This window comes from Narcine bancroftii, chromosome 4 (genome assembly GCF_036971445.1).
Source record: "Narcine bancroftii isolate sNarBan1 chromosome 4, sNarBan1.hap1, whole genome shotgun sequence".
Taxonomy (NCBI): Eukaryota; Metazoa; Chordata; class Chondrichthyes; order Torpediniformes; family Narcinidae; genus Narcine; species Narcine bancroftii.
This window is the reverse complement of record NC_091472.1, coordinates 33,792,576-33,810,071: the sequence shown is the minus strand read 5'-3', so window position 1 is coordinate 33,810,071 and position 17,496 is coordinate 33,792,576. Positions and strand designations below refer to the sequence as shown.

Here is a 17,496-nt window from a genome sequence, read left to right as displayed (position 1 = left end):
CAATGGTCTTGAATTCCGACGGCTCGTTTTCCAATTTACTACAGAACGAACGGCGGGAAAACTGCTCCGCACCATTTTGCAAAGGACATGAAAGACTTGTTGAGCTCAGACTTTTTTTGGACTGAAATTCACTGCAAAACATCAAGAGCTGATTTGTTTCTCGGTCCATCTCAGCAGCCTGATGTTCCATCATCCCACACGACAATAGTGCAGGCTCCTTTCATTGCTCTCTGGAGACCTCACATTACATAACATTGGGGGGGGGGGGGGGCGTTCACTTCCTTTATAGCGCGTCCCACAATCCAGACCGTGTTTTTGTAGCTTTCAGCCGGCCGCTCGGCTCCGCTTCTCAGATGGGAGCCGCTCCGCTACTTCTTCAACGCTGAACCCCCGCGGGCTGTCACCCCCCCCCCCCCCCCACCTCTCCCCCCCGGACCAGTCACCGCGAAGAGCTCAGCGAAGTTTGGATTAAGCACAGGCTCTCTGTGTGGAGAAAAGGGGGAAGAGGTGAGTGAATATTAGCGGAGTTGCCGAGAGGAGAGCGCGTTCCTGGGGTCCGTCATGTCTGCGAGTCGCCTTCGTGGCCGAGCCCGGAGCGGAGGGATGACCTCCGTCCAGCCCGGGCCGAAGCGGACACCTTCACTGTGCCACTTGGCGACGTTTCGGAGGGGGGGGGGAGAGGGAGGAGGTGATGGTGAGGGGGTGGGGGGAGAGAGGGGAGGGAGGAGGTGGTGGTGGGGGGGGGAGGGAGGAGGTGGTGATGGGGGGGGGAGAGAGGGGAGGGAGGAGGTGGGGGGGGGAGAGAGGGGAGGGAGGAGGTGGGGGGGGAGAGAGGGGGGAGGAGGAGAGAGGGGGGAGGAGGTGGTGGGGGGAGGAGGTGGGGGAGGGAGGAGGTGGGGGGGAGGAGGTGGTGGGGGGGAGAGAGGGGGAGGAGGTGGTGGGGGGGAGGGGGAGGAGGTGGGGGGGAGGAGGAGGTGGGGGGAGGAGGAGGTGGGGGGGAGGAGGAGGTGGGGGGAGGAGGAGGTGGGGGGGAGGAGGAGGTGGGGGGGAGGAGGAGGTGGGGGGGAAAGAGGGTGGAGGGAGGAGGTGGTGGTGGGGGGGAGAGAGGGGGAGGGAGGAGGTGGTGGTGGGGGGGGAGAGAGGGGTGGGAGGTGGTGGGAGGGGAGAGAGGGGAGGGAGGAGGTGGGGGAGGAGGAGAGAGGGGGGAGGAGGAGAGAGGGGGAGGAGGTGGGGGGGGAGAGAGGGGAGGGAGGAGGTGGGGGAGGAGGAGAGAGGGGGGAGGAGGAGAGAGGGGGGAGGAGGTGGTGGGGGGAGGAGGTGGGGGGGGAGGAGGTGGGGGGGAGGAGGTGGTGGGGGGGAGGAGGTGGTGGGGGGGAGGAGGTGGTGGGGGGAGGAAGTGGTGGGGGGAGGAGGTGGGGGAGGGAGGAGGTGGGGGGGAGGAGGTGGTGGGGGGGAGAGAGGGGGGAGGAGGTGGTGGGGGGGAGGGGGAGGAGGAGGTGGGGGGGAGGAGGTGGTGGTGGGGGGGGAGAGAGGGGAGGGAGGTGGTGGGAGGGGAGAGAGGGAGGAGGAGGTGGTGGGGGGAGAGAGGGGGAGGAGGAGGTGGGGGGGAGGAGGTGGGGGGGAGGAGGAGGTGGGGGGGAGGAGGTGGGGGAGGGAGGAGGGGGGGGGAGGAGGTGGGGGGGAGGAGGGGGGGAGGAGGGGGGGGGGAGGAGGAGGTGGGGGGGGAGGAGGAGGTGGGGGGGAGTAGGAGGTGGGGGGGGAAAGAGGATGGAGGGAGGAGGTGGTGGGGGGGAGAGAGGGGGAGGGAGGAGGTGGTGGTGGGGGGGAGAGAGGGGGAGGGAGGAGGTGGTGGTGGGGGGGAGAGAGGGGGAGGGAGGAGGTGGTGGTGGGGGGGAGAGAGGGGGAGGGAGGAGGTGGTGGTGGGGGGGAGAGAGTGGGGAGGGAGGAGGTGGTGGTGGGGGGGAGAGAGGGGGGAGGGAGGAGGTGGTGGTGGGGGGGAGAGAGGGGGGAAGGAGGAGGTGGTGGTGGGGGGGAGAGAGGGGGGAGGGAGGAGGTGGTGGTGGGGGGGGCAGAGAGAGGGGAGGGAGGAGGTGGTGGTGGGGGGGGAGAGAGGGGGGAGGGGGCAGAGAGTGGGGGAGGAGGCGGAGAGTGGTGGTGGGAGGGGGAGGGGGCGGAGAGTGGGGAGGGGGCGGAGAGTGGGGGAGGGGGCGGAGAGTGGGGGAGGGGGCGGAGAGTGGGGGAGGGGGCGGAGAGTGGGGGAGGGGGCGGAGAGTGGGGGAGGGGGCGGAGAGAGGGGGAGGGGGCGGAGAGAGGGGAGGGGGCGGAGGGAGGGGGAGGGGGCGGAGGGAGGGGGAGGGGGCGGAGGGAGGGGGAGGGGGCGGAGGGAGGGGGAGGGGGCGGAGGGAGGGGGAGGGGGCGGAGGGAGGGGGAGGAGGGAGGGGGAGGGGGCGGGGGGAGGGGGCGGGGGGAGGGGGCGGAGGGGGAGGGGGCGGAGGGAGGGGGAGGGGGTCTTTCATTCTCTGGTGATTCGCAGCTTTTTGTTTCTTTTGAGCCGAGCTGAGGGCGGACGGGCGAAGGAAGCTCAACCTCCCGCTGCTTCTGAGCGAGGTTGACTGGCGGACGATCGCCGTTTGTGTTTTTGTTATTGATTTCACGTTCAGAACATATTTCCGCGGAATTTTGAACAACTTGCTCTGTAGTTGAAGGCCGGGCCGCACTAAAGGCGGTGTCTGTGATCCAACGGGGGAGTGAAATTGATGCAAACGGAAAAATGATTAAAAACTTGAAACCACTTAATTTAATCCATTTTGCTTTAGTTGCAACTGCCATAGAAATAAAACGCTTCGATCTGCAGCCTCTTGGAACCTCACTGGCGTGTCTCCCCCACCCCCCCTCCCACCGCCGACCTGGTCTTGTTCAATGTGGGCAGCTTCACTGAATGGTGATGGCCTGAAACGTTGATGCATCCGCGGATGATGCCGGACCGGTTGAGTCCCTCCAGCAGTGTGTGTGTCTCAGTCACTGTGTGTATGTGTAAATATGTGAATCACTGCGTGTGAGTGTGTGTCAGCCACTGTGTGTGTGTGTCAGCCACTGTGTGTGTGTGTCAGCCACTGTGTGTGTGTGTCAGCCACTGTGTGTGTGTGTCAGCCACTGTGTGTGTGTGTCAGCCACTGTGTGTGTGTGTCAGCCACTGTGTGTGTGTGTCAGCCGCTGTGTGTGTGTGTCAGCCGCTGTGTGTGTGTGTCAGCCGCTGTGTGTGTGTGTCAGCCGCTGTGTGTGTGTGTCAGCCGCTGTGTGTGTGTGTCAGCCGCTGTGTGTGTGTGTCAGCCGCTGTGTGTGTGTGTCAGCCGCTGTGTGTGTGTGTCAGCCGCTGTGTGTGTGTGTCAGCCGCTGTGTGTGTGTGTCAGCCGCTGTGTGTGTGTGTCAGCCGCTGTGTGTGTGTGTCAGCCGCTGTGTGTGTGTGTCAGCCGCTGTGTGTGTGTGTCAGCCGCTGTGTGTGTGTGTCAGCCGCTGTGTGTGTGTGTCAGCCGCTGTGTGTGTGTGTCAGCCGCTGTGTGTGTGTGTCAGCCGCTGTGTGTGTGTGTCAGCCGCTGTGTGTGTGTGTCAGCCGCTGTGTGTGTGTGTCAGCCGCTGTGTGTGTGTGTCAGCCGCTGTGTGTGTGTGTCAGCCGCTGTGTGTGTGTGTCAGCCGCTGTGTGTGTGTGTCAGCCGCTGTGTGTGTGTGTCAGCCGCTGTGTGTGTGTGTCAGCCGCTGTGTGTGTGTGTCAGCCGCTGTGTGTGTGTGTCAGCCGCTGTGTGTGTGTGTCAGCCGCTGTGTGTGTGTGTCAGCCGCTGTGTGTGTGTGTCAGCCGCTGTGTGTGTGTGTCAGCCGCTGTGTGTGTGTGTCAGCCGCTGTGTGTGTGTGTCAGCCGCTGTGTGTGTGTGTCAGCCGCTGTGTGTGTGTGTCAGCCGCTGTGTGTGTGTGTCAGCCGCTGTGTGTGTGTGTCAGCCGCTGTGTGTGTGTGTGTCAGCCGCTGTGTGTGTGTGTGTCAGCCGCTGTGTGTGTGTGTGTCAGCCGCTGTGTGTGTGTGTGTCAGCCGCTGTGTGTGTGTGTGTCAGCCGCTGTGTGTGTGTGTGTCAGCCGCTGTGTGTGTGTGTGTCAGCCGCTGTGTGTGTGTGTGTCAGCCGCTGTGTGTGTGTGTGTCAGCCGCTGGGTGTGTGTGTGTCAGCCGCTGGGTGTGTGTGTGTCAGCCGCTGGGTGTGTGTGTCAGCCGCTGGGTGTGTGTGTGTCAGCCGCTGGGTGTGTGTGTGTCAGCCGCTGGGTGTGTGTGTGTCAGCCGCTGGGTGTGTGTGTGTCAGCCGCTGGGTGTGTGTGTGTCAGCCGCTGTGTGTGTGTGTGTCAGCCGCTGTGTGTGTGTGTGTCAGCCGCTGTGTGTGTGTGTGTCAGCCGCTGTGTGTGTGTGTGTCAGCCGCTGTGTGTGTGTGTCAGCCGCTGTGTGTGTGTCAGCCGCTGTGTGTGTGTGTGTCAGCCGCTGTGTGTGTGTGTGTCAGCCGCTGTGTGTGTGTGTGTCAGCCGCTGTGTGTGTGTGTGTCAGCCGCTGTGTGTGTGTGTGTCAGCCGCTGTGTGTGTGTGTGTCAGCCGCTGTGTGTGTGTGTGTCAGCCGCTGTGTGTGTGTGTGTCAGCCGCTGTGTGTGTGTGTCAGCCGCTGTGTGTGTGTGTGTCAGCCGCTGTGTGTGTGTGTGTCAGCCGCTGTGTGTGTGTGTGTCAGCCGCTGTGTGTGTGTGTGTCAGCCGCTGTGTGTGTGTGTGTCAGCCGCTGTGTGTGTGTGTGTCAGCCGCTGTGTGTGTGTGTGTCAGCCGCTGTGTGTGTGTGTGTCAGCCGCTGTGTGTGTGTGTGTCAGCCGCTGTGTGTGTGTGTGTCAGCCGCTGTGTGTGTGTGTGTCAGCCGCTGTGTGTGTGTGTGTCAGCCGCTGTGTGTGTGTGTGTCAGCCGCTGTGTGTGTGTGTGTCAGCCGCTGTGTGTGTGTGTGTCAGCCGCTGTGTGTGTGTGTGTCAGCCGCTGTGTGTGTGTGTGTCAGCCGCTGTGTGTGTGTGTGTCAGCCGCTGTGTGTGTGTGTGTCAGCCGCTGTGTGTGTGTGTGTCAGCCGCTGTGTGTGTGTGTGTCAGCCGCTGTGTGTGTGTGTGTCAGCCGCTGTGTGTGTGTGTGTCAGCCGCTGTGTGTGTGTGTGTCAGCCGCTGTGTGTGTGTGTGTCAGCCGCTGCGTGTGTGTGTGTCAGCCGCTGCGTGTGTGTGTGTCAGCCGCTGCGTGTGTGTGTGTCAGCCGCTGCGTGTGTGTGTGTCAGCCGCTGCGTGTGTGTGTGTCAGCCGCTGCGTGTGTGTGTGTCAGCCGCTGCGTGTGTGTGTGTCAGCCGCTGCGTGTGTGTGTGTCAGCCGCTGCGTGTGTGTGTGTCAGCCGCTGCGTGTGTGTGTGTCAGCCGCTGCGTGTGTGTGTGTCAGCCGCTGCGTGTGTGTGTGTCAGCCGCTGCGTGTGTGTGTGTCAGCCGCTGCGTGTGTGTCAGCCGCTGCGTGTGTGTGTCAGCCGCTGCGTGTGTGTCAGCCGCTGCGTGTGTGTCAGCCGCTGTGTGTGTGTCAGCCGCTGTGTGTGTGTCAGCCGCTGCGTGTGTGTGTGTGTCAGCCGCTGCGTGTGTGTGTGTCAGCCGCTGCGTGTGTGTGTGTGTCAGCCGCTGTGTGTGTGTGTCAGCCGCTGTGTGTGTGTGTCAGCCGCTGTGTGTGTGTGTCAGCCGCTGTGTGTGTGTGTCAGCCGCTGTGTGTGTGTGTCAGCCGCTGTGTGTGTGTGTCAGCCGCTGTGTGTGTGTGTGTCAGCCGCTGTGTGTGTGTGTGTCAGCCGCTGTGTGTGTGTGTGTCAGCCGCTGTGTGTGTGTGTGTCAGCCGCTGTGTGTGTGTGTGTGTGTGTCAGCCGCTGTGTGTGTGTGTGTGTGTCAGCCGCTGTGTGTGTGTGTGTGTCAGCCGCTGTGTGTGTGTGTGTGTCAGCCGCTGTGTGTGTGTGTGTGTCAGCCGCTGCGTGTGTGTGCGCTATGAGGCAAGACAAGGCATCTGCGTTCTTTCCAACCGTAGTTGCGGGAGAAACTCAGCGGGGTCGCGCAGCGTTCTCGTCCATTGCACTCGACCCCCAGCATCTGCAGGTTTTCTTGTTTCCTTCCAGCCGCAGCTGGTGACTATAACCGAGCTCGCCCGAGATGGTAAAAGCCCCCCCCCACCGGCTCCACTCGCGGCCAAACTCTGAACGGCCTGGCCCCCAGTCCCGGCATTCTGTCTTTAAAATGAGTGGCTGAACAAGTGACAGTGTCGTCCTGTATCGACTTTAATTTTCCACATGTTGTTTAAGACGATCTTCCCAATAACTCCAAAGAATGTTAATAGCATGATAGAGCACGGGGTGGGGTGGGGGACCCTTCGGACCGCCCTGCCCATGTTGACCATCGAATCCGATGTGACAGGAGCAGTTCTTCGAGGATAGTTTCTTCCCTTGTGTGACTGCGACACGGGATTGATCCCCCCCCCCCCAGTGAGAAGGCGGAGGGAGGCAGGGCTGGGAGAAGGAATGCTGTTGCACGAAAACTGGCATTTCCTGTCCCCCTCTTGAACCCGCCATCACACATGATTCTCATCAAGTAATAGAGGGGTTGACCAGACGCCAGTAGTTCGGATGAGAACACTGTGGATAGTTTGTTCTCAGAGAGAAAAGAATGCAAACATTCTCACTGATGTGCTGTTGAAGCTACAGACAATGATGGCTCTATAATTGGAGGGCCGTCTGAGGTCCAAGCTATAATCACCTTAAATATCTGTCTGCAGTGGTGTAAGGGAGCAGTCACAGCACAGACATGTTGGCATGGATGACCAATCCAGGAAGAATGTTAATGCCAGGGCAGGTTCAGGACACTTGGAAAATGCTGCTTGTCTGATTTTGGCCGAAACAGGACTGAATTAGTCAAGTTTATGGTCATCTGATTCCACAAGTCCAACCCGATCCTCAGTGCAAGACACAGCCAGACAGAACACGCATACCAACAAACAAAACCTATGAAGGACAAGTATGAGGGGGCTCGATCACCAGTTATTGAGAGACCTCCCTGCAGGGGTGAGGCTTGGCAACCACCACATCCACACCACTAAGACAGGAGTGACATGGACTGTGGCCCATGAAGGGGCATTCCTGGTGTTGAGCAATGCGTACCAGGTGCATGCATTTCATTTTGAATAAAATAGTGGACATTAATTCATTTCTTCTCATTGGAGAAAATCTAAGTTTTTTGGAGAATCACAAATGTTCAAATCAATACATTTTGTTTGGGCTAGTTGCTCTCATTCTAGTCTCTCTCCATGCCCGTCTTTCTTTTCTCAGTATCTTGGACTGGTCAATGACAATTTGCTTGCTGCTCTTACTGATAAGATAATTAGAGTTTCCCATGGACTTCAAAGGCCTTGTTCAGCAGGTGTATCAGGCACCATTTTAAATCGTCAGAGTTCTACACCATGAAAACAGGCTCTTTGGCCCAATATCAGAATCAGAATTTATTGTCATGAACATGCCACAAAATTCGTTGTCTTGCAGCAGCATCACGGTGCAAACATTGATATAAATCACTTTACAAAATAAATAAAAATAGTACAAGATAAAGAAGAAGTCAACGTAAGGCAGTGTCTGTGGTTCATTGATTATTCAGGAATATGATGGCAGTGGGAAAGAAGCTGTCCTTGAGCTGCTGAGTGCTAGTCTTCAGGCTCCTGAACCTTTTTCCCAATGGTAGCAGAGTGAAGAGGCCATGGCCTGGGTGGTGGGGGTCTTTGAGGATAGAGACTGCTTTCTTAAGAAATCACCTCGCGTACATGTCCTTGATGGAGTGATGACTGGTGCTTGTGATGTTGCAGGCTGAGTTAACAACTCTGGAGCTTATTCTTTTCCTGAGAATTGGGACCTCCATACCAGACAAGTGATACAACCAGGCCGAATGCTCTCCATTGGTACACTGCAGAAACTTTTGAGAGTCTTCAATGACATATCGTGTCTCCTCAAACTCCTCACAAAGTATATCTGCTGGCGAGCCTTCTTCGTGATTGGTTTGAGGTCCATTTCTTCCAAGCTCGCCCCATTTCCCTTGGCCCATATCCCTCTTAGCCTTTCCAATCCATGTGCCTGTCTAAATGTCATTTAGAAGGAGAGTAGGCAGACATCCCATTCATCATCTTAGATCCAAAAAGTGATGGAATATTTCATTAATTCACTGCACCAACCAGGATTTTTGTTTCCAATCCATATTTTCATCATATTTCTGTACTGGAAAAATCTTATTCTTTGGAGATTTGCATGTTCTGTAAATGATCAGCTTGCAGCCAGAGAGAGAAAAAGGGAAATGGAAGAAAAGTGTTTGGCTCACGATGGATAATCCAAGGTAGCATTAAACCAGAACAGATGCAGAAATCTAGCAGATTGAACAATATCTGTGAAGCAAGTTGGGGACCTTGTCCGAACTCTAATCAGGGAGATTTTTCACCCAGATCATATTACGATATAACAGTTTATGGCATGGAAACAGGCCATCTCAGCCCTTCAAGTCCATGCTGATTCACTAAAACAACTCCACTAGATCCCCTGCCTATTCTCCGTCCATAACCCTCCAACCCCCTCCTATTCATGTATATATCCAGCCTCCTCTTAAATGAAAGAATTGACTCTGCTAAAGGTCAATTTTAATTTTCTCTCCCTGATTTCTGTGCTGACCTTGCAAGTTGAAATGTGACATAAAAGAGGGTTGTTCCTGATATAATTAGCTGCAAAGTGTCTATTATTGTTGTCCAACTTGCTTTACTACGAGGCAGAGTGACATAAATATACATTTGCAATATTGGGGCTGATTTTCTGTTGATTCATTATCAGTAGACATCTCTCCAGGCCACACTGTTTGTTCCAAACAGGCCTAGTCCTCCTTGTGCCCTACACCCAGTCCTTTGGCATGGCCGAGTGCATCGTAGAGGTTGTGTTAGTGCAGTCAGCTGGGCACAAGCAGACAACAGCTTTGACTGCCTGTCAGACCCCAGCTGTCAAACTGTACTGGTCTCAGAGCCTTTGAATACTTGGAATCTGTTCAAAAAAATTGCATCATGGTTAATAATTTTGAAATGTTTAGCACATTTAAAAATAACTTGTACATCGATAAACTAATTTAGAATAATTGAAGGTACTACGTAAAAATAACAACTTAGCATGGACTCCTTGGGGTGAAGGGTCTGTTTCTGTGCTCTATACCTCCATGATTCTATAACTCACCTCGCCTTTCTCGTAGCACTCAATCTCTCCTGCTTGTTTTCATGTGGCACATTCTTCACAACCTGAGAACTAGAAAATACATGGAAGTTCACACTTCTCTATGAGGAACCAGAGCAGCCAACTGTCCAGGAGGCAGCCTGAAGGCAGCTGGCATTGACTTGGGCCATGTCTACACTGGGAATCAGAGCTTCCATAGGGAAATGTGGTAAACCCTAGTATAATGTGGATTTGCAGCACTAGGCCACTGATGATGGTCAGTTCTTAGATTATTGATTCAGTGAAGAGGGAAAATTTTGGAGAGGAGTTACTTCTGGATGCCAAGGTGGCGGCACTTCCGATGCTGCTGTAACGGCAGCACTGCCATTGGTGCAGACCCGCGGGGAGTGACACAGTGGTCCCACGGGGTCCATCCGCCCATTCTGACTGCCATCAGTTCTGTACAGACTTTAAATGGCCCGTAAATGGAACCAATGGTGGTTTTAGTTAAAAATGCTGCAATCACAGGGTCTATGCCCATGACGGAGGCACCTAAGATTGGCCACAGCCACGGGGAGGGGAGTGGGGTGTGTTACTGTAGACTCCGGGGGGAACAGCGGACTGCTACAAGGCACCTGAAAATTGGGAGAATTCCGGCTCTCCATTTGAGAAGGAGAAGCAGAGGAGACAACACACTGGATGGTGACCACAGTTGCGTTTGAAGAAACACACAGGCGGCGGGCTGTTGGAGACTCAAGGCGAGGAAACCCATGCTGGCTGCAGGCTGCTGGCGACTGTCATTAGGACTGGCTGAAAGGGCACCAGGATTTGGGACTGGGATGCAAGAGGATGCCGAACCCACTGAAGGTTCCTGATTGTGTCTGAGGTTTGGATCTGACACTCGGGCTGCTGTTGGTTTGGACTGTTTGGTGTGGCTTTGGCGGCTGCGGAAGTGCTGGAAGTGACCTCATGGGCACTTGTTGACTCTGAGGGGACCCTCTTTTGCTCCTCTTTCTCTGACTGTAATTCAGAGATGGTGAATCTGTCTGTCCTATGGCAGACTAAGGCAAATTTCAAGTCATGTTGCACTGTTTTTATTGGATAACAATAAATTGAATATTGAATCTTGAACTCACTTTGTGCTTCCTTCTGATTGGTGGCAGAGAGCATTGGAAGTTGTCTCCCTCGTAGCCTCTGAAGTGGACTCTGTGCAATGCAGTAAGACTTCAATGTGAAATAAATAATTCTCAGGTAAAACAACCCACATTTTGTTTAATATCTAAACCTAAAGAATTTTAAAATGTGAATTAAAATGTTTCTCAAACCTTCTGACAAATCCTTGTCTTGTAATGACAAAGGCGAGCAATGACTTTAAATCAACACTGTGTCAATGCTCGTGTTCAAACTGCACTAAAAATTGAGTGGTTGTAGTTTTCCGAATCTTCAAAATGTTGTTATTTTCAACCGTTAATTCAGAACTGTTGATTTCCTGCAAAAAAGTGTTAAATTCCTTGACCAAACTAACTGACTGCACCAGAATGAGAACGTTTTAGTGTGAACATTACACACCAACTAATTGTGTGCATTGCCAACAGTAAATGCTACACCACATATTACCTCACTTAAAGAAAATATTATTTTCTAAATTTTTTTGTTCATTTTTTTTCTATTATATAGTCAAGAATAAAGTTAAAAACAGTGTCATGCTCTATTGAAGTGGTGCAAATTGAAGAGTTGATTGGCGTAGGGATTGAATTTTAGAGAGATAAGATGTACTTTTGCAGACTGGAGAGGAGACAGATGGGTGAAGACTTCCTTGAACTTTCTGATGAATGAAATGGGAATCATTGGGGCAAAACCAATTTCTTACAGTTCACCAGAAAACATAGGAGGAGAATACAGAAGAGCAAATTTTGATATGAATTTAGATAACTTCAGTTTGTTGCGGGCCACATGAACCACTATTGTGGAATTGGTGAGCAATGGCATAAGTGAAATCCAGGAGAGCCAAGGATCCTCAGAGCACAGAACCTTTATTAAAGATGTACTTATTTTCCCCTTTAAAAGACAATTTTGCATATATACTTGTTCAATCCATTTGATGTTTTTCTCAGTTCTCCCTTGGACCTTGTTCACTGCTTCTGAGACTCTGATATACTTGATCTGAAGAATGTGTTACGTCCTGCTTTCAACTCCATCTTTGGAGTTTCCTCTTCAATAAGAGTTCTATATTCTAAAATTAACTTTATTATTGCATATTTCTCAAATAAGTTTGGGGATTTCACTCACTTCAACCAAATAATTAATATCCCACTTCTATTTGAATATGATAACTCTTTGTATCACAGAGGTATACAGTATTACCTCATCAACATCTCACTTCTGTAGGTCATCCATATTGATTGGTTTTCATGTGTTGTTCTTGTAGCTTCTCTGAACTCCTTCCCAATGAGTTGTTCAGATGTGATTGTGATCTTGCTTTTGTTTCAACTGTCATCCCACCAGCCTCTCCTCTATGTTTAGTGCGGTAAATTCAACTGTATTCAAAATCTGTAACACAGCAAAAGCTCCAGTAGGCTTATTCCTGTGATGGAATATGGTATTGTACAATGACAGACCTGAGAATTAACTAAATGACAGCTCATGGTCAGTGGCAAGCAACCCTGGGATACTTCCCTCTTCACAGGTTCTCTGAGGACACTCACAATCCTTGTGGCTGCAGCTTTAGACATTAGGTGGTATGGGAGAAAAAAATAACATATTTGATACCATTACTCTTTATAGGCACCAATAGACCCCAATTCTCCAGGAAAACCATACAAAGGAAAAGAGATCTCTGTTCCTCAATTGTCCATTTAACTGTTGTGCATGAATTCTGTTTCTGTCAGATTAGAAAAATGGGTCTTAGAACCAGTTAATGTGATAGACTAAACTTCTTCCATTTTCTTTAGGCAGTAATCTGTTATTGCTTATTTTAAAACGATCTTGTTCTTCCAAAATACTATTTGCAGCAAAGAACATTTCCATTCTCTGCATAAATGAAAGACTCATTTACAAATTTGCTGACGATACCACGGTAGTGGGTTGTATAAAGAAATTTATAAACTGTATAAAGTGAGTTGTGTAAAGAAAGGTAATGAATCAGCGTACAGGAGGGAGATTGAAAACTTGGCTGAATGGTGCACCTTGCACTCAATGTCACCAAGTCTAAGGAGCTGATTGTTGATTCTAGGAAAGGAAAGCCAGAGTTATACAATCCAGTGATCATTGGGAAATCACAGGTGGAGAGAGTGAGAAAATTTAAATTCTTGGGAGTCACTATCTCAGAGGATCTTTCTTGAACCAAACACACAATGGCATTGTGAAGAAAGCACGTCAGTGCCTCTACTTCCGCAGGAGTTCACAGAGGTTTGGTAAAACACTAGAAACCCTGGTAAATTTCTACAGAGGTGTGGTGGAAAGTGTGCTGTTCGGCTGCATCACAGTCAGGTATGGGGACACCAATACTCCTGAGCGCAAAGCCTTGCTAGAAGCAGTGGACACAGTCCAGGACATCACAGGCAAAACTCTCCCCACTATCGAAAGCATCTACAAGGAGTGCTACTGTCGGAGAGCAGGAGCAATAATCAAGGATCCACACCACCCAGCACATGCTCTGTTCTCGCTGCTGCCATCAGGAAAGAGGAATAGGTGCCACAAGACTCACATCACCAGGTTCAGGAACAACTGCTCCCCCTCCACCATCAGATTCCTCAATGACAAACTCAATCAGGGACTCATTTAAAGACTCTTACTTGTGTACTTTATTGATTTTTAAAATTCTCTCTGTATTGCACAGTTGGTTTGCTTACATTAGTTTTCTGTTTACAGTTTTTAAAAAATGTATATGCTGAGTACAATTTTTTTTTGCACTACCAATGTGGTAATTCTGCCTTGCCCGCAGGAAAAAAGAATCTCAGGGTGGTATGTGATGTCATGTCTATATCTGACAAATCTGAAATCTGATTGATTGTACATTCTTAGATTTTCCAAATTTATATCCTGTCTACACTTGAGCCACCATTTTGTCTTTTTTCTCCCTGAATAATGACATTGGTATAAGGCACCTCAGCAATATGTTCATATCTTTTGAGCCTCCTCCACTTATTACCATTTCTTTGCTGCTCAGAATGCCTCCTTTTTTAATGACACTGCTTAACCATTGGACATTGTGGTTGTCAAGTCTTTGACATTCCAACAGTTTTATCTTCCCTGATTTGATTTGTCAGCTTCTCTGGTCAGCACCAATCCTCAGCAAGTTCTTTTTAGGGTTTCTCCAAAGGGCAGAATAATTTTACTTGCCCCATTGAATGTTGAGTTTTGGATCTCATCACAAGTTGTAGTGGAGGTGGGTTTTATTGTAGAATTGATGAGCACCATGTTAAATAAACTCCAGGAAACACTGGAAGCTTCCAGACATGTGCTAACACTTTTAGTAAACATTAACACGAACTGCTACTTGTGCTTTACATCCCATAACTCATGAACTGATGAGTATACTTCTGCACAGATATATCACAGACACCAGACTAACATCATTACTGAGAGGGTGATAAATGCTTGAAATAGTTTCACAAAGAATGAAAACCTTTTGGAGTTATTCTGTTGAGAGCCTTGTGTATTCAATGTTGTTTTATGGAATGGCACTATTTGTCTTGCAGAATTTTGTGACCAAATATTTGCCAATGTTTTAAGATAAAAATAGAGAATTTTAGCTAATTGTAAAGAGTATTTACAGAGTGTTGAATTTTGAATTCTTTTGATAAAGTATGTTTTTCATTTGTACCTATATTTGAAACCTGTTAAAAGGCCAGGGAAATATAGCTGAATGATGACTAAGTACAGCAACAAAACATTAGGAGACATGCATTGTATATTCTGACTTTCAGGGCACTGCTATTTAACAAAAAAAAATTTTTTTTTCTAATTATCTGTAATCTGGGATTATTTATAATTTAGGACTATTGAATCACAACTGAAAATATAATTGTTTTTATTCTTTTGTTTCTTCAGTAAGGTGTGTCGCAATCCATCTTCGAGACTCACGAGAAGAGGAGATTTTTTATGAAGTAAACATGTCAGATTAAACATGTGTTCTGCCAGTTATCCAAACTGGGTTACTTTTGATGACGATTGTGCTTTCCAGTCACCAAAAGGGTCCTTTGAGTCAGATAATGGGTTCAAAGGATTGGTGTTAAATATTTCCTCTCAATATGAAAAAGCCTGGAGATCTGCCTCTGGAAGTAGCACACCTCTTTCTCCACAGTGCACAAGCTTTCCTTGCACTCAAATCCACGGGCCTCAGACACCAACGACACCGAGCTCACCTAATGATAACTACTTATTTAAGATAGAGGAACAATCACAAACCAATCACTTCAGGTCACTCAACAATGAGAATGGATACACCAACCCTTTTTGGAATCAAGGATGTATTTTGTGGACTGATGCTACTCACTGTGAACAGGAGAGCAGCCACCCTAATAAAATGTCAGGCATTAATGCAACAACCACTTTACTTCATGAAAGCAGTTCACCAAAGGAAATAGGAGGACATCGTCAAACTCAGGACAATTCACCTCTGACTGAAAAAATACAAGGAGAGGACTTGCAGATATCACGGAGTTCAACATCAGGAAGCAAACTGCTTGGTACTCAAATGTCTTTATCTGTTGGTAGGAATCTCTTCAGACATGAGTGCAAAGATGGTTGGCTTTTAATGATGAGGATTCCTGAGAAGAAGAACATGATGTCTTCTCGTCAGTGGGGTCCAATCTATCTCAAGCTCCTGGCTGGTGGTGTTTTACAATTATATTATGAGAAGGGCCTTGAGAAACCCTTTAAAGAGTTGCAGTTGCAACCTTACTGCAGGCTCTCAGAACCCAAGTTGGAGAACTACAAGAACTCAGGAAAGATCCACACAGTGAAGATTGAACATGTGTTCTACACAGAAAAACGCAAGTATCATCCAAAACCTGAAGTTCTGCATGAGGCAGGAATCGAGCAGGTGTTGAAGTTTGGTACAACTGATTACAGGGATATGACAGACTTAATTGCTACTATTGAAGAGGAACTAATGAAGCTGCCTTCCACAACACCATGCAGGAAGATCTATGAAGAGCAAGAAATGTCACTAGAAATAACAGATCGCTTCTGGGGAACATTTACAAAGGAAGGAAAACTCTTTGAAACTTCAGTGACAACTCACATTCATTGTTTGTGCTTCATTAATGGCAATGCTGAATGTTTCTTAGCTCTTAATGATGTACAACTTCAAATTAAAGACAACAGTTACTTAAAAAATGAGAAGGATAGTACATGGATTCAGATCTGTGATTACCGTGTACATAAGTGTGTGAAAGAAAATGAGTTTGAGAAATCTAGAATCATAAGGTTTACCCCTCCTGATGCCTGTAGATTGGAACTGATGCGATTCAAAACGGTCTGCGATAATCCTGAGCTTCCTTTTTTGTTAAAAGGTCGTGTCACAGTTCAGGGAGCCTACACAGAATTGCAAGCCTTTCTAATCATGTCCACTGCTTATTCCAATCTACAAAACATGCTGCCTTCAAAGTATTGCGAAAATGTCACGATACGGTTTCCTGTTCCTTTGGTGTGGTTCAAGATATTTCGCACAGTGCATCTCTTCAGACAGAAGTCCTTGAGGGCGAAGAAAAATCGTAATGCACGACTTGGCTCTCTTAGCACGACAGATGGTGAACCAGTAATGCAAGTCACTCTAGGCACTGCTAAGTATGAACATGCTTTCAGGGCAATTGTCTGGAGGATTGATAGTCTACCGGACAAGAATGCAGGTATTTACCATAATATAATTGTAGAAAGTCAGTGTGCAGAAACTGGAACAGCTGGTGAAGTGTGCTGATTCCCAAACATGATATAATAATTTTATAAATACTATCAAATTATAAGTCAAATTTTGAACACATATTTACTTATTATAAGATTTGAATCTATTCACTAAAGCATAAAATAATGATTATACAGTTAATCAGGACTAACTCTTTTTTAAAACTATTATTATGACCTAGACCAGCAGCAATAGAAATTCACCGAGACATTGGTATTTCCAAAACAATAATTTTTATAAATAACTATTATGCACAAATATATATATGTGTAGGTGTGTGGCAGATCCCAAACCATTACAGTTCAAGCACAATTCTGAGAAGTCAATTTCAAAGTTCAGCCATATAAATCTTTTGTGTTGAAACTCAGAATCTTTAAACTGTTGTTCAAAGGAGTAGGTGAGGCACTGAGTCATCAGTTTTCTCAAAACTCATGGATTCTTGTAGACTTGCTTTCAGAGAAATGTTTCTTCATACAAGTGATTTTTCCACAATTCCCCTCTTTTGCACGGAGGTTACGATATTTGTGATTTTCATGATGGTTTCACAAACCCAGGCAAGGGTTTTAGGTGAAATGACCTTTATGATGGCCACAGCAGCACTGCTCTCTCTTAACAAAGAAAGACGGTCAAGGTGGCCATATTTCCTGAAACCTCTTTGATCCTCTGTTTCTCCCTGGACAAGGATAATACAACAGCAGTACTTTCTCAGAGAATGTTACTGCATTTCTGACTTCAGATTAAAACTGGTTAAATACTTAAAATGCTGCTTCAAGTGTCTTTAATCATATGACTGCTTTGATCATTGCGTGATTTTTAGGTAAGTATGAGTTAATGAGCAGATAATGTCCAGCTGTCAACACAAGCCAACAAGCAAATGGCTATGTGTGTACACAGGTGCCTTTCTGAGCAAACATCCATTGTTTCAAACTTTCAATAGAGCCGTCAACTCTAGTTTTATGGCTCTCCAGCTTCAGACAATCAGTCTTCAGTATATGTTTTAACTGTGTGAGTGTGTCCCTGTCCATCCCACACAGTAACTTTACTAAAATATATATATATATATATAACCTAAAGATTAATAGTAACATAAATCTTAAACAACCATATGTTTTATTTGTGAATTCCTCTTTGATAAATATAAAGAGATGCTAAATATAAACACATGGTGATCTCTACCTCTACTCCACCCATTTCACATACATATGCCTCTTTCCGAAAGTTATCAAAGTCAAGAATTCTGGTCATTGACTGACCACTGTAACAATTAAAAATCAGGGACAATGACCATAATTTTCTAAAATGATT

General features: G+C 48.7%; 1 protein-coding gene and 1 long non-coding RNA gene across 2 annotated transcripts in view; one reads left to right on the top strand and one right to left on the bottom strand.

Moving 5' to 3' along the window:
* The first annotated feature begins 330 nt into the window (after positions 1-330).
* Positions 331-17,496, top strand: part of LOC138760442 (stonin-1-like) — a 182,877-nt gene continuing 165,711 nt past the window's right edge. The window contains exons 1-3 of the mRNA XM_069931028.1: positions 331-507; positions 10,448-10,535; positions 14,337-16,138. Of these exons, the coding sequence (XP_069787129.1) occupies positions 14,413-16,138 (1,726 nt within the window). The 5' untranslated portion in view covers positions 331-507; positions 10,448-10,535; positions 14,337-14,412. The remainder of the gene's footprint in view (positions 508-10,447; positions 10,536-14,336; positions 16,139-17,496) is intronic.
* Positions 8,785-17,496, bottom strand: part of LOC138760443 (uncharacterized) — a 56,928-nt gene continuing 48,216 nt past the window's right edge. Inside the window, exons 4-7 of the long non-coding RNA XR_011355609.1 lie at positions 11,649-11,834; positions 10,421-10,490; positions 9,309-9,377; positions 8,785-9,122 (exon numbers count right to left, since the gene is read on the bottom strand). This is a non-coding gene — a long non-coding RNA (uncharacterized lncRNA). The remainder of the gene's footprint in view (positions 9,123-9,308; positions 9,378-10,420; positions 10,491-11,648; positions 11,835-17,496) is intronic.